Source organism: Sesamum indicum, linkage group LG4 (genome assembly GCF_026168435.1).
Source record: "Sesamum indicum cultivar Baizhima isolate 11 linkage group LG4, ASM2616843v1, whole genome shotgun sequence".
NCBI lineage: Eukaryota > Viridiplantae > Streptophyta > Magnoliopsida > Lamiales > Pedaliaceae > Sesamum > Sesamum indicum.
The window spans coordinates 13,040,606-13,062,296 of NC_142660.1; the positions used below are offsets into that span (position 1 = coordinate 13,040,606).

The following is a 21,691-nucleotide window of genomic DNA, read 5'->3' on the forward strand; positions in this document are numbered from 1 at the left end:
CTTCATATTCAAACCATCTTCATTAACTATTTCGATATTATCTCACGTCTATTCAAGTTTTTCCCACTCTATCTCCAAAACAGAAAACAAACTACTTAAACTACAAATCCAAACACAACGTGACCTTCTTGCTGTCTTTATTCTGACATTTGAGCTCGTATTTCATATTCAAACCATCTTCATTAACTATTTCGATATTATCTCACGTCTATTCAAGTTTTTCCCATCTTATTTCTCGTAATTCAGTTGTTGACTTAAGCATCGGAATGCTAACTATTATTTTGTAAGTCAAGTCCTCGTAAATTTTAGAATTTTAGTAAAAATTCTTCGAATCTATTGGACCCCAGTATGCAACATTTATATGATTGGATTTGACCCAAACAGACACTATTTAAATTATAATTCGCATTGGCTTATATTTTAACTTTTTCTAAGTGTAGGAGATATTAAGAGTAATATTTCTGATTTCATCAACCAGATCTGACCAGTATGATAAATAAGTTTCAACCTATTATTTGTGGAAAAATAAGGCAGCGGCAGCCACTAGATTAAACATGGTCCTCCTCCTACCATTGGTTTTTACAAGATTCACCAACACTGCTCTAATTAAGGTTCAATACATAAATATTCTGTCTAGAAAAAACATGCTTCCTCATTATTACATGGAAATGCTGAACTGCAGGTTCCTCCCATTATTGGTAATGAGCAGTAATATCCAACTCAGTTTGCTGCAAACCAACCAGAATTATTCAAAGTATGTTACCATATCCACAACCGCAAAATGTTGCAAATAAAGGCACTTCATTACCAAATTAAAATAGATATTCTATTCCGACAGTCTGGAATTACAAAATAATGCCACAGGTGCAAATTATATTTTGATCCCTTGAAATTTTATATATTATAAAAAAAGAAAAATAGAATGTTTTTACAAGTGAAATATTTTTGGGTTTAATGCAATTTTTCCTCATCTGATATTGCAAATAAGCAAATTATCTCCCTATGAAAAAAAAATAGCAATTTACGCTCATATTTTTTAAAATGAAGCAATTTAACCCCTAAAATGTTTAGTTTTTTAACTAAAGGAGATTGTACCAACCAGCGCAGGCGAGGGGAGGGAGGTTGCACTGCGCAGGAATGCGGGAGGCGATCCTCAAAGTGTCGCAAAAACAGCCATGGTCCACCCCTTGGAGGGCGGCGCAGCAGTCTGCGCTGGGCGGCGCCGCCCCTGGCACGGCAAAGGGTGCGCATACGTTGAGGCTTGCAAGTGAAGAAGAGCAAGTTTGTGCATCATGAGCCTCAGAGTGCTGAGCCATGAACTGCCTCTGAGCAACCACCACCGTTACTGTCAGTATTAATACAAGACCAAAAACAGACTTCATCATCTTTCCTTAAAATTCTGTGTGTCTTTTCCTATGATTATTCTGTTTGTGATCAGCTGTATTTATATTTAGTCACTAAACGGAGGGATGGACATAACATTGAGCATGAGTGACCTAATTGTTTCATGACATTTTTGCTTTGGGTAATTTCATTTTGGAGTGGCTGTTTGCACGTAATTTTTAGAGGTTAAAAAAATTAAGTATGATATACTGCAGTGATTAGGTTTTGCTTTCTCTATTTTAAATTTGTGGATGATGCAGATCTTGACATATATAGAGCCTTGGATGAGCATATAATTTTTTAAAAATATTTTAAGGTTAAATACACTTTCTACCCCTGAAGTATACGTATATTTGCATTTATTCTTCTAAGCTATAGAAGGTAACGAAAAAAACCCTCATAATATGGTCAAAAAATTTATAACTAAAATGCCCTTATTATTTACACCCATTAAAATATGTTTATTACAATCATTCCCTAAAACATAATTTGGATTATTATAAAATGAATACCCATGATACTATGATTTTATAATTAGTATGGAAATATGTATAAACTCTATATATAGTTACATTACAATTTAAACATACAGTTAAACATCTATAAATTAATACTCTATAAATTAATAAACTCTCTAAAATAATAAAATCTTCCGGTCCCGACTTGGGCCTTTGTAAAAAATCATCAAATTCGATAAGATAATAAAATAATAATTTTTTGAAAAATTCCTTTATAAATATTAGGTCCCATTAAAACTCTAAATTAATAATTTATAAATATACAATTATAAATATTATGGTAATTTTCTAAAATATGAAGTTTATAATGCTTTACGCATTTGATCATTCATGAATGATTTTGCAATGTCTTTTAGATGAGAAAACATGGTTGGGTGTTATGAATTATTTTATTATCATATTGAGATTTATGTAGTATATGTTTCATTCATCATGCATGAATATATTTAATTGGTTATAATAGTTATTTAAGTGCAACGAATTAATGTAAACATGTATATTTAAGAAATTCCAATGAATTGATACATGTGTCTATGAATATAATAGTTAATTGTATACAATGAATTGATATTATACATGAACATATTTAATTAGTTATAAAAAATTGATTGATGCATGAATATAATCAATGAAACATATATGAATTCATTTATTTTCAATACATATGTACTAAATTTGCTGAATTTAAAAAATCTCTCTTTTAATTAATAAAATATTAATTTATCGATAAATTAATATCTCTCTAAATTAATAAAATTTCATGGTCCCAAAATTATTAATTTATAGAGGTTTTACTGTATTTACATGTATTCTTTTAACATCACTAATTTATTTTGTGAAACATATTTGCATAGATTGGCTTGTAATTAAAAATAATTTTTTTATCTTATATATATTATAAAAAAGCTATAAATTTTAAATATTATGTTTAAATAAAAATGAGTGATTAAAATTTTAAAATCACTATAAATAGTTTGGGGAAGATTTTTTAATAAACATACTTTAGGGAGTAAAATGACAAATATAGAAAGTTAGAAAGGCATTTTGTACTGTTAATGACAAATTATTTTGACATACGGGTTTTTATTATCTTTCATACTTGGTATATTTTGTTGTTTTACTTTAGGGGGGTGATTGCGACTATAGGAGATCAAAATGTATTTAACCCAATATTTTATATTCAATCTAATATTTCATTAATTTAATATCTTATAAATTATAAAAACAGTGTACGCGCAATGTATGAGTTCATAATTCATTTTAATAAATTTAACTAAAAACACCCCCTAAATTGGAGAGCCTGATCATGTGGTAGCTGGCCATCCATGATCCAAGGTTTGATTTTGGATCAAGAGAAAGAAGAACTATATATATATATGTATATGCAAATACAAGATTCAAATATAATGCATGTGGCAAATTAATTATACATTATTCCCTGAGTTCCTGATCAAAACTCTTAAAATAATGGATTATCAACTAATCACAATTTAAAATTCATCTGACTTGGGCTTGATCAAGAAAGAGTTATAACTATAAGATAATCAATAACAAGAGAACTGAACAATTTCTGTTAAAAGGACATATATAGATTAGCTGCAAAGGAAGAAGATGTCTAAGTAGCTTTAGATTGTTGCTCATCATCTGCTGAAGAAGCTGGAGCTGTCCAATACAACTTCACTGCAAACAGAAGCTTTTCCCTCTCCAACGGCCCGTCCTCGTGATCTACGATCTGACTTTCCCAGTTCAATGCGTCCGCTATTCTCTTCACCTTCACCAGTATATCTACATCGTCTCGGATGATCAGACTACCTTCCGGTCTTAGAATCCTGTCCATTTCTAACATAATGTCTTCCATTTCACACCTAAATTGCACAACCGTGTAGTTGAGTTAATTGTTCAGTTTTTGTTGCTTTTAATTTCAATGGAAAAGGGATAACATGTTTAAGATAGACAGGTTTACCTATCCTTGTAGAGTGTAAAAACTGAATCAGCATGGATGAGATCATATGTTCTAGGATAAGTCGACATTGCCTCACACCTGCACCGAAGCGATCAAGGCCGTTGAGAATGGACAATCAAGTGATCAGTAATCAAAGAGCAAGAATGAGGACAGATAGATAAAAATAGATGTAATGTACCAGCTCTGGTAAGTCCCGATCAACCCTCGTTCATAGATAACACCTAGTGTGTTGACTTTAGCCTCGACTGGGACTACATTCATCACCCAAAGCGGATCATCAATCAAATTAGCAGCGAATCCACCCAAGAAGGCATTCATGTCAAGGATGTTGCGGTACCTCCCTGCTTGGCCGAGCTGGTTGTTAACCTTTTTATAGTATGAGACTCTCTTCTTCCACAGTTGCGTGTCTTGCTGAAAAGTTTCAGCAGTAACTCCATTTACCGTCCCCCTACTAATTCTAGGAGGTATAGTGTTCAATCGTTCTGGCCATTTTTCAAGTTGGCCTCCCGCAACCTCTTCCTTGTTGGAAACTTCAGGCAAAGGGGTCAAACATGTTTCTAAGTTTGTGTACCTACAAGGATTGCAAAATTAGGACTTAGCAAGAAACATACATGATGTTAATTCGGTATCGTTTTTGGAGTAATTATTGTAAAACTTTTGAGCTAAGCAGTTAACATAACAAACCAAGCTTGATCAGGATTCTGGGCAGGACAAAACGGAGGATTTCGTACAACAGTCCGGAACTTTTTGCACTTCAAGTGATTGGCTGGTTTTTGCCATATAGAGATGTCGTCCTTCTCGATCAACTTTTTCCAGCACAAACTTCTCGTTACATTCTCGATCTGCATTTGCTCTGCATTCAAATCCTCCATTGTCCGCTCCCACCCTTTCCAGTGTTTCTTCCAGTGGATGGGCGGGCCGGAGAGGATCCAATATCCTCCCGGCCTCAAAATTCGGTCGACTTCAATCAAGTAGGCACCGTCTATTCAATCATATAATCTTTTAGCATTATTATGACATCCAAGAACAAATGCAATACTGTATAAGATGAAACACCAATATGATCCATAAAGCAAGGAAATTACCGTATTGCCCCCACGGAATGAGGCAACGTGAACAATGAGCCATGTCGAAAGCCCTTGACGGGTAAGGAAGCCTCTTGGAGGCAATAACACCGATCAAAGCCGGAACTCCCCGCTCCAACGCGAATTGCACCTGCGCTTCGTGTGTGTCTCTCGGTGCAAACGACATCGCAAGGATATTTCGGGACAAAAGGTAAGCTCCCCAACTGGCAACCTGGAAAATTTAGAATTACAAACATTAATCAAGAGAAGAAAAATTCCAACTCCGACAACCAAAACACAAGGTTAGGAGCAGCACAAATGTTGTCATCTCTTCCTGTTCGTTCCAAGTTTAACAAAACAAGAACTCCTACATTGTTAGGTGGGAAATTGGGCACAATAAATTAAGAAAAATGAAAAATTGGCATTAATGAACAGTAAAAATTAGCCCCTAACAACCCTTTTTTTTATTTTTCTAGAAAATTCTCTTTCATACTCTTAATCGTTTTTCCCAACTTTCCCTGGAACCAAACAGAGCCTAGGACTAAGCGACAATGTGGATGGAGTGCAATGTGTATAAAGGCTTCATGCACGGACTTCTTGTCCAGAAAAGGTGCTTGATTTCTTGAGGCAAAATACAAAGAATCTAGAAAAAGGAAAAGTCGGTTTCCTGTGTTCTGACGACCCCAGTAATTTATAATACCAAAGACAACCTCTTTTGTCATCATTCAGGCAAACTGTACTGTAGTCTGTACGTGTGCGGATCTAACCAAAAATGGCAGCCACCCACACTATTTCCACCTACAGGTTTGCTAATTTTAAACCACAGTCTTGTCAAATCACCAAATCTTATCCCTAATAATCACCCAAACAAATCATTAGATGCCAGAATCCTTTCTATAGATTAGATTGCATTAATTAAGTACAATCCCTCAAAATCAAATCCTAATTAGACCCAAAGACGCAATGGCTCGGATGCAAGACTTCTCGATCAATTTTCATGTCTAAGGTTTTTGTATGTGTTGGTGGCGTGAATGTTAAAAAAAAAAACACACACACACAATTAAAGTTTCACAAGGTACAAAAGGAATGCCGTTTTTCATCACATATAACAAAATTAAAAAATTTCAAGAAAAAAAGTGAGAAAAATGTTTTTTTCTTTATTGTTAAAAAATGTGGAAAATAAAAAGCTTACCCCACAGCCAGTATCAATAGCGGTCCTAATAGACCCATCTTTCAAATTAATCAACTTGCCAATATCATCAATGTAGGCATCAGCACCGTTAGGAAACATGGTGCCGCCACCCGGGAACCTGAACCGGTCGCCCTCGAATCGGATCCAATTCTGGACAGCTTTCTCCACCGTAAGCTCTTTGTGTGGTACATTGGCGTACCAAGCGAGATCCCTGCTCAGCGGCCATTGAAACGGGTTCTTGTACCCGTACGGAGCGGGCACCCGGCATTTCAGCAATTCATTCTTCTCCGGGCAGTGTCTCTCTCTGTAGATCAGCCTGTCCCGGTCGAATTTCAGCGATCTTTCTTGGTCCTCACATGGGGTGTACTCGCTGTACTTGATGTCGCACGGGGGGTATGATTTGATAGCGGGGGAGAGGGTGGTGACGCCGCCGTCGTCGGCGGAGTGGTGGGATGCGAAGTCTAGCTTCGGGGCATTGGAGGAGGAGGAGGAGTGGGATTGGGTGTTTGTATTGGTGATGGTGTTGTTCTGGGAGGTGGAGAAGCAAGGGATGGTGGCGCCGAGGTTGGAGGTGGGGGAGGAGGAGGTGGCTCCGCCGTGTTGCCAAGCACCGAAGAGGTAGGAGAGGGAGCAGAGGATGGTTATGATGGCTAAAGAGTAGAGTTTGGGCTTCTTTAAGTAAGAGGGGGCGGTGGGCGTAGGTTTAGAGAGTGGGGTGTAGTATGGTGGGCTTTGAGTACCCCCCATTGCTGTCCTATCTCTATTTTCTCTCCCCCACTTCCTTTCAAACTGAACATGAACGAAACTTATGTTCGAGTTTATAGTAGTAGCAACACTCTAGTTGGGGGTGGGGGACTTGTTAGAGATTTGAGGTGTGGAAGGTACACAAGCTAAGAATCAAGTTGGACATGTGAGAGGTGTGTGTTGTGTAAGAGAGAGAGAGAAAGAGAGAGAGAGAGAGAGAGAGAGAGAGAGAGAGAGAGAGAGGAGATTAAGGTTGTTTAATTAAACGGGTTGGCAATGGATTTTTGCGCAAGATTGTATTTTTTATCCACACAATAGAGGTAATTGTATTTTTTATTCTTGTAAAATTAAAAATTATAGTATGTCTAGTTTTATAGAATAATAAAATATGGCATATTAGATCTCATAAAATAAAAAATTATAATATTTTTTCATTCCAAATACTTTAGTTTTTTAGTCTATATGACCAAATATCCTAATTAACTTCATAAAATTGTGGAATAAAAATACATTATATTTTCATCGTATAAAAACAAAAATATGATTTTCTAAAAACTTCAAGAATGGGAGTAGGGAAGGCGAGATGAAAGAGGAATTAAGGGGGATAGGTTCTGAAACTAACTTGATTCGGACCAAATTTCAAAAGAAAAAAAATTTTCATGGGAATAAATTTAATTGCATTCACAGATAATTATTGTAAATAATACCATAATAACTATACTCTGATCTGAAGAAAAGCTAAGAGGAATAAAAGAAAAGCAGATGACATAGCAAATTGACATATCTAAAGTAGAAAAGGTGGTATTATTAATTTATGACCATATTAATGTGCAATAATTAATAATAATATAACATGAATAAATACTGATATAGTAATAATGGTATTGCCCTTTTGACTAAGGAAAATTATAATAATAATAATGATTGTGGAAAATGATGGGTCCAGAAGCAGCTAAATAGATCCAGTCGCAGCTTAGTCCTTGTCAACATTTTGCGTCAAAGATTCTGTGGGGTTAGCGGGCCCAATTCTATGGAATATTTTTAAGTTAAATTTGAATTAATTATGTGATAAATATATAATATTAATTTTGTGATTGATTTGATTCCATCCAATATTATTTGTGTAAGAATTTCTTAAGATTAATATCTCTTTTTTTTTTGGATATTATTTGGCTTATTTTTAATTTACAAATGCATTTGATTTGTCAATTCAATCTTACAATAATGATAAATTCAAAATTAGGTCATAAATCTAGTTTGTTAAGTGAGGGTATATGTCTATTTTGGAAATAATTTATTTATTATTTTGGAAATAATGACAAAAAAATCATGTCAGCATTTGGTGAAGGGTATCATGGTCTTTTCAGCACATGTATGGGTGGAACCCACATCACAATAGCCATTTTTTTGGCCATTTATACTATTTTTTCTTTCACAAAGTAGAAGTCACCGCTTTGAATTTTACTATGGTATTTAAGTATAACTAATATTTTAATGTTACCTGCAAAAATAATAATTAATAATTATTGAGTAATTATAATTAATTAGTATTTATCATAATATTTTTTTTATTTTTATAAGATAATTATCTATGACAAACAAACATTTCTTCCAGTGATACGAGATTAATCTGATCACTCCCCATTAACAACGTTTTCAACTAAATCTGCCCGAAAAATAGCATATTTCATTATTTTTCTAAGTCCATAAATAAAAATGTAATTTCATATCAAAAGTTCAAAATCCCTAGACCCCCACAATTTGCACATTTCTTTCGCATTACTCCTTTGCCACAATATTAATTTAATTTAATTTTTTTCATCGCCAATGTGTTCATATTTCGAGACCCAATCTTATTTGTTAAGGGCGTGCAGTAGATCTTACTCTAAATACTCATTTCAGTTTTATATAATTCTTTTTAAATAGCTATACATTACTTTATTAAATATGTTTAAGTGTCATATAAAATGGAATATTTTAAAATTTTTCAAACTAAATAATAAATGCTACTATAAAAATTATTTGTATTCTCACATGTGAACTAGTCAGGCCCGCGACTTCTCAATCGCAAAATCTTATTTTTATTAGTTATTTGAGCAATTTCTCATTAGCAGATATTAATATTAAATGATTTTTACTTACTAACAATTTAAATTTTTAAATGAGGTAGCCGTTTAACATGATATATGAGTTAGGATCAAACAAGAGATTTTGCGTTCAAACTCATTGGTAAAATTATTTATAAAATAAAAGTTTCACGTAAATAATTTGAATACAAAGAGATATTAATATTAAATAATTATATTTTTTAACGTTTAAACTTTTAAATGAGACAGTTAATTAGATGACAATCATATCATATCTATTAGATAACTTGTTAATGACTCTTAAGAAGGAAGAAATTAGCACTATTAGACATATGGTTTTAACAATGTCAATAAAAAATTAAGTAGCCAAACGTCAAGGCAACGAAGATTAATAAAAATACTAGTTTTGATTTGCAAGAATGAGTTTAATTCTCAATCTCAATAATGGAAATTATTATGTTACTAACTAATTAATTAGTTAGATTAAAATGGATGGGTTCCAAAATTTTGATTTGCGTGCGGATTAATTGGGAGTTGACTATTGAGAAATGGTGATCGTTGGGATGAACTATATAAGACTTCGTGAAATTCTAATTGCCCAAAAAGAGAAAGGATGAGGGTTGCTATGGGGAGCATAACGCAATTTTGAATCATTTTTTAATTACCACTTGATTCTTCAAGATTTTATAAATTTATAGGAAAAATTGCATAATACCCCTTGTGTTATGTTAAAATTGCACAAAAGTTACATATGTTAAATAAATAGCCATAAAAATTTTGTGAATTTTGAAACCCTGCAAAAAGGACCCCCTACATCCAGAACTGACGGAAGGTGTTGTACACATGGGGAAAATGAGAGTTTTAACACAGGGATTTTTTTAGTTAAATTTTGAAAACACATGAGAGTTTTATACAATTTTTTCAAAATTATAATTATAATTATACGTGTATTTTCTATTTAATAGAAAAAGTTTATACAAACACCACTTAAAGGGTGTTCTTACAATTTTGCAAAATGACACAAAATATTGAGGGATTGACGTGTGTGGAAAATAGAATGAATATTCTTTTAAAAAAAATTAGAAATAATTGGTTCGCATCATATAATACATTAAGATATTAAAGAATACATCCCTGTACATCAATAATTTCATGATATTTAATTAATAAAGATATAATACACTGAATATGTAGAATTCAAATTCAAGACCTCTATCAGATGAAGAGTGTTATCAACTCGGTCTTATCAAGAAATTTATCTTTTGACATGATTAATCACAAGTTGCAAGATTGCCATATATTAGTGGTTACACAGATTCGATGTGTGTGAATACTCTAAAATTTTATTATATTTAGGTCCTTTGTTAGGATGCTATACGTTTGACTTATGACAACCTAAATTTCAGTACAATTAATGTGAATTAATGCAACATGAGATGATTGTATGAGATTCAACTCTCCAAACCCTCTCCCAATATTTCCTCAACTCCTGCCTAGTACTCAAAACGCGACGTCATCAGACTATTATAGTGGCACCACTTGTTAATTTACCTTATATATACAACGTGGCCTTAAAGTCACGGTTTAATTTAAATACTAGCGCTTTTAGGTTCCTGTGGATGTCTAATAAGTTGACCATTAGCTATTTCCTATGCTCTAAATATAATGAAAGCGCATTATTATTTCCCGAAAATATCAAGTTCACGCTTTCTTTCTCAATTAAAAGAGTGATGGATTTTCTTTGGATCTTGCATAAGTTAATTACGTAGATTAGTATTTCTTGGATCATGCCTCCACATCCACTGCCGCAATTGCTCTTGTATTAATAACATGGTTGCTCCCTTTTTCTTTGTTTTGGTACTTGTGCTCCGCATTCTAGGTGGAATTGCATTCGGGATAAAGTTCAATTAAATTAATTTCTTAATACCTAATCTTGTGTGTGTTTGTTATATGCTTAGTGATATAGGTAAATGTTTCGTATTGATTGCAAACGGAGAGTTTGAGCTGCTAATTATAAGTCCTCAAAATCTCATCTACCTAGCGAGACAGATTTTCAGAATAAACTATAAAGCTGTTAGAGCGGACAATTTGCACAACATATCAACGATTGAGTCACAAATTACATCATTTGGTAGCGTATGTGGGAACGACCATGTGCCTGTCCTAAGCACTTTTGTCTGGAGGGTTGATGATGTAGACAAATGCTCCATATTAATTGCAGATGAGGAGCTTGAGCGGCTTAAAAGCCCCAATTTGTCTCTCTAATGAGGCGTGTGAGAATAAAATCGAGAGGCTATTACAAAGTAAAGTGGACAATGTCTCGAATAATGAATTGTTGATTGAATTGTAAGTCACCGCATTATTTTGTTGATGGAGAGAGAAAGCAATTAAAGGGTACCACATAATAAGTGTATAATATTTGTTATGTAATTGATTGATTTTATAACTGACAAAATAATTAGTTAAAATTAAACCTAAATCGAACTAAAATTTAGCCCATCATAAAGCGTGACCATGAAGATGCTACATCTATTATTTAATCAACCATTCACAAAGAATTTCAATTAGATCTGAGTAATCTTTCATCTGGGCCTTCAGGATAGGCCCGAAATCATCAGAGATTCTCGGCCCAAAAGGTATATAATTACTTACTGGGCTAAAGACCAGAATTTTCAGCATATTTTGGGCCATTAAGGGTGTAATAATTGGACTCTGTCACCTGTACTGGGCCTGTGTCCGAATATCTTTGTTAAATGGGCTAGGCCGCCTACAGACTATAAGACTCGGTCCGTTTAAAGTTCTCCACTCTGTCTCATTTTACATTCTTGCTTCCAGACTCATCCTCGGATTGCAGCAAGCGGGAGAAAGAGAGAAGTTTGAGAGAGGAAAAAGATCGGTTGAAACCATGGCTGACGAGGACTATGACATGGACGGAGCGTACGTTTGATTCGTCATTTTCTCCGAATATTGTGTTTAATTTCTTGCTTGTTTGGTTACTTTTATATTAATCAAGTTTCAGATTTTCTGGAACTAGGTTTTTTATAGGGTTTATTGTTTTACCAACATAAATCCTTGATTTTTTTATTTTTTTGTGTTTAGGTATGAAGATGAGCCGTTGGAGCCTGAGCCTGATGTGAGAATCTCATTTGATTTAATTGTCCTGAGTATTGATGCTGGGGATTATTTTTAGGTTTTTACTTTTTCGGCTATGGTAATTGGTATAGGAAGGGGCAGAGGTGGAAGACGAGAACAATAACAATGAGGACGGCCCCGACCCAATCGAAGGTGACGGTGATGAGAAGCAGGAGCAAGAACCGGTGGAACGACCGCGGAAAACGTCTAAATACATGACGAAATACGAGCGCGCGAGGATTTTGGGCACGCGTGCTCTGCAGATAAGGTTTTTTTCTTCTTTCTTTTATTTTTTGGTGGGTTGTGGATTGGATTTGTGCTTAATTTTGGATTGATTGAGTTGTTTCTGTAATCCGGGGAGTTTATTTTTTCTTTTTGGTTGGACAGTATGAATGCCCCTGTGATGGTCGAGTTGGAGGGTGAGACTGATCCACTTGAGGTAAATATTCGTGAATATGGCATATAGTGTTGATTATTGTGTTCTCCTTTTTGGCATTTTTTCATGAAATTAGTGATCACCGTGTAATTAGAATGCAGTGAGATGGCTTTCTTCTACTTTCTTTGTGGGTTCTTGTATTACAAGATGTGCTGAGAAGATTACTCCAAGAATGGATAGATAACTAGATGCAAGGATGTTTTTAGCTAGGGTATATGTCTGCTAGTTAGCTATCATGCCAGGGCAGAAAAAATTGTTATGCGAGATAAAATGCTTAAATATCATGACTTGTACTCGTTCTTCCTCACGACGTAAGGCATGTTCTGCAAAGTTTCTAAGACATCAAAGGGCTTTCTGTTGCAAGCCATTTTCAAGTACCAATCTGTGTACTTTATGAGTTTGTTATATTTGTGCTAATATTTCGGTTGTTTATCATTCTTCAAGCTACAGTAGTTGACATGAGATTTTCATCCTGTTGCAATTTCTATCTGAAACTTGTCCTGCACTTATGGTCATCACCTTTCTTGAATATTGGGTAGGATGTTGTATCATCACATTTCTTGAAGTTATAAAAATATGTTTATTCACCGGTCTTTCATTTGTTCTCTCTCATTTAGATTGCAATGAAAGAGCTACGAGAGAGAAAAATACCTTTCACCATTCGTCGCTACCTTCCTGATGGAAGGTAAGATTCTCTGTATCTACTCACTGTTCCCTGACTTCTTCCTCTTAGTTGTTTTACCAAAATTCTCTAATGTAATTCACAGCTATGAAGACTGGGGAGTCGATGAATTGATAGTGGAAGACTCCTGGAAAAGACAAGTTGGAGGCGACTGAGATTCTTGTTCTTTCACGCCCAAGAGGTCTGGGGTCTGTCATGTTTGTAGAGTATGCAGCAGGATCTTCCTGAAACTCCCAATTATCATTACAAGACATTGCATGATATACCAGATCAAACCGTTAGGCTGCTTATGGTGTCGATTTGCCTTTGTTCTGTGCTTGTGATTGAACTCTGGCCCCACAAATCCTTTGTGATGTGATGCTTGTGATTATATACAAGTTGGGCTCATTTGCGAAGAATGTGCATGCATCAATTTACAAATTCTTGGTTGATTGAACTGTTCTTGACATCATGTCATGTTTGTAGAGTATGCAGCAGGATCTTCCTGAAACTCCCAATTATCATTACAAGACATTGCATGATATACCAGATCAAACCGTTAGGCTGCTTATGGTGTCGATTTGCCTTTGTTCTGTGGTTGTGATTGAACTCTGGCCCCACAAATCCTTTGTGATGTGATGCTTGTGATTATATACAAGTTGGGCTCATTTGCGAAGAATGTGCATGCATCAATTTACAAATTCTTGGTTGATTGAACTGTTCTTGACATCACCTTGGGCAAGAGTTTCGAAAACTGTAATCTATCCCTCGCTCCGTCCACACTCTGTAATTTTTATCGAAAGGTGTTATGTAAGGTATTTGCCTGTGATAACTGCAGACGAAATCCACCCACAACCAGGGCGAATAACAAAATTCATGAAAGAAAGAAGGAAAGCAATTGAATCTAGGTGCGGCTTTAAGATTGACTAAAGTATTGAGATGCAAACAAGTTCTGTTTGTATCAACAAAAAATGTCTCGGGAAATTATAAAAAATAATAAACCAAAGTGGACAAAAGTTTTCGGTGCTATAGCTCCATGCATGTAATCTCAATTCGATTACACACCTTTCTGGACAAAGAAGTGAAGTTTGGATTTCATTTCTGGTACAGGTTATGTGTTTAATGCAAATTTCATTTTCATGCTTGAGAAAGATCTTCATGAATTTTGATTTACACAATAATTAAGCAAGATTCATATGCTTCGCTTGTTGACATTTAATTTTAGATCTTTTAAAATTTGAATTACAATTTTATATATTTTTGTAAAAAAATTATGGACCAAAATGCCCCTTTTGAAATACACAAAGCATAAACACAGAGCGGCAAATGCGTCATTTCACAGCATCAGACTTGTTAATAATTTTTAAAATTGAAAAAAAATGAAAAAAAAATTAACAGTAAATTTGATATTTCCACCGTACCATGATTACCATCCATCTCCATTAGTTATATAATTACATCAAATATTAAGATAATATTTATACTTTTTAAATAACGAGAGAGTATTTGTAATATAAATTTTATACCAAGATTGATGTAATTTACCCTTTAATACTGATAGAAGTGCATGTGCAAGCATTATTGATGAGATTCAATACCGTGAACATTATTCTTGCATTAATTTTGGAAGAAATTTCATTCTCAAGCAAAATAGCTTTATGTCACATCTTATTTGTTCCATTTTTAGTTTTCTATTGTATATATGATGCATCAAGATATATTTATTGCACTTAATGCTTAAGATTTGTTATAATTTCTAATCTTTTCCCCACTATTATTTCCGCTCAATAAAATATTTTCACGTTTGGAAGTTATGACTATTTAAATGATCATCTTGATAAAAAGGTTTTTGATCATCACATTTTTGTACATAACTTTTGTAATCTCAATTCCTTAGGACAACGTCAACCACAGGAACATAGGAGTTGAAGAGTTAAAGGTGAATTTCACGATCTTCTAAAAAGAACATGATGTAAATCAAGATTTAGTATAAAAATTCTATGTTCATTCATCATTTTAGTATATCTCTTTTATTTCCAATTACATTCTAATAATGTAAGATTTTTATCAATTAAATAAAAGTAACAATATTTTTTACATACATCATACGACTTGGTGAAAATATAGCATACGTCATTATATTCGTACTACATAGTTTATAATTTGACTTTGATGGAGTAACCTTACACCTCGATTCTAAACTATTCACTATTTTTCATTCTTCTTATGTTCAGTGATCGGACAACTAGAAAAAAAAAAGAAGCAAAAATAGAACATGGAAACACCTATGAGGAATAGCGAGGATTTTAGCCATTATGTCGATGGTACGATGACACTAGCAGAAATAGTGGAACATCTGAGGGAAATGTTCCCTGAATTTTCAGGTCTTGACATTGAGGAAGTTCTTGTGCAACAGGTATATATGTCGAAGTTATTATAGATAATATTAACGTTTGCTTTTATTTTTATGATAAATTTATTAATAAGATCTATTATTGTGGAATAGGAAAACGCTTTTCTAAATATTCAACACAATGATCAGCATGGGATGATAGCGTCTCCCTATGATCAAATTGAAGATAGGAGCGTGTATTTCACAGACGAGACCCATCATGGAAAAGGTTTGAATTCACAATTGGCTCTTGATGAAGCCTTAGCTTTATCGTTGGAGTTAGGGGATGACTTCGATCATTTATTCATTTCTGACATTAGTTCTAGTGGAGGAGGTAATGAAATTTTCTTTTTTTTTTTTTTTGTCAAAGTATGAACTTATTTCATTAGTAGCATATTCTAATAAGCGACTATCACTTATAGATAAAGCTGGACCATCTTCCAGAGAAACGTCTATCGTGGTACTTGTACATCTCCTGTACACATCCTAGTTAATACATAATGCATCGCAAAATTTAGACATATGGTTTTGCTACGTACCATTTGCAGGGTTCGGGACAAAATACAAGGGAGGACAATATCGATCCTGATAGGATGACTTATGAGGTGGTTGTTTTTCTTCTCGATTCATAGTACTATGTACAAGCCCGAAAATCTTTCTGACATTTGTGTCTTTTAGGAATTGCAATCACTTGGAGAATCTATTGGCAATGAGAGTAAAGGACTTTCTGCCGATTTCATCTCACGGTTACCGACTTTTAAGTACAAAGCTGGGATGTCGTCAAAGAAAAAGAAAATACAAAAGGAAGAGTATGATTTCATTTCCATATTTAATATATGAGTTAGTTATATGTAATATTATTACAAACGACAATATTTGTTTCCTGCTAGTACTGATCTTGAGAGCACTAGTTTGGCAAACTAATGTAAGCATCAAACTTTAAGACATCATATACATCATACTTCTTTCATTTATGTACTAAAGAAAGAACAAAATTGTTTACTTAGTTTTTGCGTATTTGTCTTTATTACTTTTTAGGTGTGTAATATGTTGTGTTGAATTCAAAAATAACGTTGAGATAACCACGTTGCCTTGTGCGCACCATTACCATTCAAACTGCATCACACACTGGTTGCAACTTAAGAAGGTGAGTTATAAGAGTCTCGTTGTTTTAGGAGGGTTCTTGTCGCCTTTCTTAATTACATCTATATAAGAATTCATAACGAAGTGGTTAATGCGAACAAATCAATTGGGATCAAAATATATTTTTCTGATCTGGTGATTTGGTTTTTCAGCATTGTCCAGTTTGTCAGAAAGAAGTGAAAGATGAGTAAGCATTCAACTGGACGGACGACGACCATTTTCATTGGAATGGACTTATTCTTTTATTAGAATTTACAATTTATTACTTGATGGATTCAAGTTCTTGTAAGAAATTTAGTATGTACTTATGCATAAATGGTCTTTACATTTTTGCATTGTGAGAACTGAGAAGTTGAACAAATATATAGCATGCATATGTTATTTAATCTACTTAGGTAAATAATTGGATCAATGAAAAATTTATTTGGGCATATATAGTTATTGAATTATGAAGACATGGTATAGAGGTGGCTAATTTGTTCTTACAGTTTCTGCTCCATTTTTCTACTGACATGATATCAACACTTGTAAGAACTATGTAAGTTCAACTGCTTATATCAACCCATATTTTCCTAGGTTGTGGTCTTAATTCCAATATTCAAATGTTGAAACTTGTAAGAATATGTTAGTTTGAAGGAAGAAAAATATTTATTTTTCTTAAGTTAACAAAACCGAAAAACAACAACAGGAGTGACACTCTAAAATCCCGTTAGACAAGACTATTCTAACTCATATTCTATTATTAATTCAGTAAAAACGTGTAATTCTTATTACATTACAATTTTGAAATTTGAACAAAAATTCCATAAATAAACAACAGAAAACAACTCAATTTTGATCATATTAATTTTCTTGAAAAAATCAGGATGCTGCTAATTTTTTTGAACAAAGCAGGCTATTTCATAATTTTTGTCTTTTTTTGTAAAATTTGGCAGCGCCACGAAAAGAGGTAGCATTGCTGCCCATATAATCAAACCTTTAAAACCACCCAATTCTCATAATTTTTTTGTGTATTTTTTAAATAATTTTAACTAATAAGTACTATATTCCTCGATATTTCATTTAAGTCTAGAGTTAAGAAAAAAAAGAAAAGAAGAGAGAATTTTTTTTACACAATTACTCGTACAATTATCTTAATTAGGAAATTAATTTTGGAATAAGATTCCAATAAAAATATTCAAAACTATTTTAACAAATATGTAAAAATGATTTCTTTTTTTTTTTTTAAAAAAAAGAAGGTAAAATTGCGTGTGAATAAAGCGAAGGAGGGTGGGGTTTCAGTGACTCATAACATAAAAGGAGTCTTATCCTTATTTCTCCAGATAAGCCTTATCAATATCATTAATATTTACTACACCTACTTAATTTTAATTAACCTAATAATGACGTTATAATCAGGTTTAAGTTACTGAATCCTACGGCTCACATAGGCCACGTGTCCATCGTTCTTTCCTGCAAAATATTGATACCCTAAATAATACTTTTATATAGATATAGTGTGTGTGTGTAATTGCTTACAGCATTATTACTCTTTACTTGCTTCATCTTCTGGGATTCTCACGTCGTCATCTCGAAAACAACTGAACAAGAACTACAAAAAAAAAATTATCTGCGGGCTGTTGGGGGCGGTTCAGATTTTTATTCCATCTTTGTAAAAGGTGAATTCTCTGTTTCTGTCTGCCTTTTTAATTTACTGTTATTTAATTGGAGTGATGGGTTTGATTTTTGTTGATGGGGCGGTTTCGGTTTTTTTGGATGATGATCATGCTGATTTTGATTTAGTTCTGGTGAAATGATGTTCTTCTGCAAGTTAATTTCTTTGTTTAATTGAGATAGATGTTGGTTTCTTAGTGATTCTGTATGTGGGTTGATTTTGGTTAGGTTTTGGAGGCTGGGGTAAATGGTTCTTGGATGTGATTTGGGTGACAGGGATAAAAATAGTAGAGTAAAAATGGATGGTAGCCTGGATTTCATACAATGGGTTGGAGAGGACATGTCGCTGAAGATCCTTATGTGTTTGGAAGACCCTTCTGATCTTGTTCGCACGGGTGCGGTTTCGAGTTCTTGGCGTCAGTTTGGTGAGTTTAATGAAGTTCAATTATCTCATTTTTTGTTGTTTTCCTCACTTGTTTATTTCTGTGTTTATGTTGGATTTCTTGGGGAAAAATTTGGACTTTGTTGTTTATGGTGTGTTCTCAGGAAGTTTTAATGTGTTGACTTACTTTGATTTTGTGTGTGTATTGACTTTCTTGTATGTGGAATCCTTTTGTTGTATTGTGTCGGATTAAGTGTTGGTTGTTGCATGTGGGAGATCTGGATGACATTTGGATTGTGTGATTAGAGTTACTTTTAAGTTCACATATGGGAAGTGGTGTTCTGCCTTTAATGAGCTGAAAGGGGAGACCGCTGATTTGTTGTACACGAATGGTTATGCTAAGAATATAATGTAGTGATTGGGGGTTGAATTACAGAAACTGACCAACCTACGTCATCAGAACCCGTAACTCAGTGACCATTTTGGAGTTGATTGGATAATTTTCAGCTTATTTACTGTCTTGTATCCTTTTCATAACTGAAGCAATGATTGGTTCACGAATAAGATCAGTATTCGGTTTCTTCATTTATTTCTGTCCTCCTTGTGATGTCAATCTAGGAAACTAAGGCTGCTTGTTTATATACTGAATTGGACTCTTCTGCAGTGATTACACATGGGCTATGTAAGAAACTTTGTTTAAGGATGTTTCCTGAAGCATCAAGTTTCACTCGTGTTATTGAATGTGACCATATGGGTAAAAGTGTGGCAACCGGGACGGATGATTCAGCTGAATGGACCTCTCTGGTGACAGAACACAAAGTGTATGCACTCTTAAGTAGAGGGCTTACAACTTCTACAAGAGAAAAAAATTGCATGTCAGATTCAATCTTTGCGTCAAGCACGGATAATTATCCAGAAGAAAGCATCAAGAATACCCTGGAACAAAGTGACAGAGTTAACAACAGGGCAACGTACTGGTCAAGCAAGGGTGAAAGTGATCCTGCCGCTCCTGAGACATTGATTTATAAATTGTCTTCACAACTATGTTTGATCACTGAAGTGCACGTCCATCCATTTCAAGGTTGTTCTAGACCAGTTAATTTTTATCCTTTATGTGACCCCCAACTGATCCCAAAAAAATTGCTATGGACCAGCATATTTTCAGTTTGGCTTCCCTATATACTCAGCCAAGGCTGTAAGATTTCAGATGGGCCACCCGAAGGTTCCTTTGGAGAAGTACAGAGACGAAGTGGACAAATTTCTAGATGAACAAGATCTCTCTGATGACAAGTTTGTGTGGACGTATCATTCTCCAGAATATCCAATGGCTCAGGTGAGTTTTGAGAGGCTTTAAATTTGATTCCGTGGTTCTGACCTAAATTGTCTGTAAAAGAGTTTCATTGTTTTTTAGTTATTGTTTCCCAAGATTTCTTTCTATTTTCAGATTCATATGAAACAAATTATCTACATTACTGGATGCTCCTCAACTTGGATAATTTTTTGTGGCCTCCTAGTTTTTAGCTGAAAAATCTTCATGATTTTGTTGAAGTTGATAACTATCTAAGTATAACCATCTACTAGTAGTTGAAAGCTTGGATAATTGTTGTTATGGTGTACTGTTTATCTAAATCAAACTTAGTCTTCTTCCTTTCTCTACATCTTCTTTTGCTATGCATGCGTAACAAACACTCAACTGATCTTGTTGATGGTATATAGGAGAATCGGTTGCAAAAGTTTAAGCTGCCAGAGCCTGTCCTTTGCATTGGAGGAATCCTGAAAGTGGAGCTTTTGGGCAGAGTGCAGACTCAAGAAATGGATGGACTCTACTACATATGGTGAGCTATTCTTATCCTTGGTCATTTCTTGAACTAGTAATGCAAATGCCTAACAGCCTTAACGTAGTCCCTGAACTTGTAAGGAGCAACAGGCACGATGATTTCTGAATGCAATTAAGTCTTTTTTTCCATGTGTGACAGCATCAACCATGTTGCCGTTATTGGTAGACCACTCTCTCCACTGTTTGACGTTAAGATGATTGATGAACGGGGAAAATGCACGTTAACGTACAACCCTTACACCTTCAGTTTGAAGCGTGTGGAACTAATAAAAGAAGAATCAAGTAGTCAATCACATTTTCGTAGATTCAGCGAAAGCATAAGGACTTGGGAGCAAGTGATCATCAGCACACTTCGGGGAGCTGGACCTTTGATGATAGACGACAATGATTCTGATCATGAGTACCTTGATTAGTTGCAGGCTTATCAAGTGACATGAGTTCTTTAGATCTATCCACCCTTGAATACCCTTTCTTTCCAATTGTACTCTTTTGTGAGGTGTCATGCTAGCGAGTTGAATGAAACCGTTTGGTGGCGAATGTTTCCAGTTGGTAGGGAATGATAGTGCGTCCTGGGAGGGCAGGAATCATGTCATTTTCAAAGTTTTGTAGAAAATATTTTTCAGAAAATCTTAGTTTGTTTGATTCTTGAATTTTGATTTTGGATATCAGTTTACAGTTTTTTGTTTCCAACTAAGTTGAGAAATGATGTCGAGGGGGCCCGCCGTGCAAATGAAGTAGAGCGTTTTTGCCCCCATGTCTGTGGCTGAATTGATGATCTCTTCATGTTTGGAAACAATTGTTAGTTGAACTGAACATAGTGAAGAAAGATCCTCCAAACATTGGTTTATGTTGAATGGGATTTCAAAATATGTTCTTCCCTGTTCTCATCATTACTTGCGGTTTTGTTGGGAGTGAAATAGTAGTATTCATGGACGACAATCATAACAGTTATTTAGGAGAGAAAAATAATCTCTTTTATATATTAATTATATTTTATTTAATATATGAATGGTGAGTAGAATATTTAAAATAAATATAATTTATTATATTGGTATAAAATATTGAAAGATATAATTTATTATATTGGTATTTTAAAGTTTTTTT

The 21,691-nt window shown here is 34.2% G+C and overlaps 4 protein-coding genes and 1 pseudogene across 5 annotated transcripts; 3 read left to right on the top strand and 2 right to left on the bottom strand.

Annotated features, from left to right (window-relative positions):
* Nucleotides 1–1,079: 1,079 nt before the first annotated feature.
* LOC148788478 (stamen-specific protein FIL1 pseudogene) lies at nucleotides 1,080–1,396 on the bottom strand (annotated as a pseudogene).
* A 1,898-nt stretch (nucleotides 1,397–3,294) lies between these two features.
* LOC105160509 (putative methyltransferase PMT15) lies at nucleotides 3,295–7,071 on the bottom strand. The gene is made up of 6 exons (XM_011077912.3): nucleotides 6,121–7,071; nucleotides 4,950–5,160; nucleotides 4,549–4,846; nucleotides 4,043–4,435; nucleotides 3,865–3,942; nucleotides 3,295–3,766 (listed from the first exon to the last, which is right to left on the bottom strand). Exons 1-6 carry the CDS (start codon nucleotides 6,865–6,867, stop codon nucleotides 3,517–3,519), a joined length of 1,977 nt encoding a protein of 658 aa, XP_011076214.1. The 5' UTR covers nucleotides 6,868–7,071; the 3' UTR covers nucleotides 3,295–3,516.
* Nucleotides 7,072–11,740: 4,669 nt separating this feature from the next.
* Nucleotides 11,741–13,599, top strand: NRPB6A (RNA polymerase Rpb6). The gene is made up of 6 exons (XM_011077913.3): nucleotides 11,741–11,888; nucleotides 12,051–12,084; nucleotides 12,176–12,351; nucleotides 12,471–12,522; nucleotides 13,137–13,204; nucleotides 13,287–13,599. The coding sequence occupies exons 1-6, from the start codon at nucleotides 11,857–11,859 to the stop codon at nucleotides 13,354–13,356; spliced, it is 432 nt and encodes a 143-aa protein (XP_011076215.1). The 5' UTR covers nucleotides 11,741–11,856; the 3' UTR covers nucleotides 13,357–13,599.
* Nucleotides 13,600–15,455: 1,856 nt separating this feature from the next.
* LOC105160710 (uncharacterized) lies at nucleotides 15,456–16,906 on the top strand. The gene is made up of 7 exons (XM_011078189.1): nucleotides 15,456–15,596; nucleotides 15,687–15,906; nucleotides 15,995–16,032; nucleotides 16,121–16,177; nucleotides 16,251–16,381; nucleotides 16,611–16,719; nucleotides 16,868–16,906. Exons 1-7 carry the CDS (start codon nucleotides 15,456–15,458, stop codon nucleotides 16,904–16,906), a joined length of 735 nt encoding a protein of 244 aa, XP_011076491.1.
* Nucleotides 16,907–18,214: 1,308 nt separating this feature from the next.
* LOC105160512 (F-box protein At4g00755) lies at nucleotides 18,215–21,237 on the top strand. 2 transcript variants are annotated; one of them, XM_011077915.3, is made up of 6 exons: nucleotides 18,215–18,373; nucleotides 18,597–18,793; nucleotides 19,415–19,831; nucleotides 19,905–20,083; nucleotides 20,467–20,585; nucleotides 20,727–21,237. In XM_011077915.3, the coding sequence occupies exons 2-6, from the start codon at nucleotides 18,616–18,618 to the stop codon at nucleotides 20,998–21,000; spliced, it is 1,167 nt and encodes a 388-aa protein (XP_011076217.1). In that variant the 5' UTR covers nucleotides 18,215–18,373; nucleotides 18,597–18,615; the 3' UTR covers nucleotides 21,001–21,237. The 2 variants fall into 2 exon arrangements, with proteins under 2 accessions (XP_011076217.1, XP_011076218.1); XM_011077916.3 differs by having other exon boundaries at nucleotides 18,217–18,373; nucleotides 18,645–18,793.
* The last annotated feature ends 454 nt before the right edge of the window (nucleotides 21,238–21,691 follow it).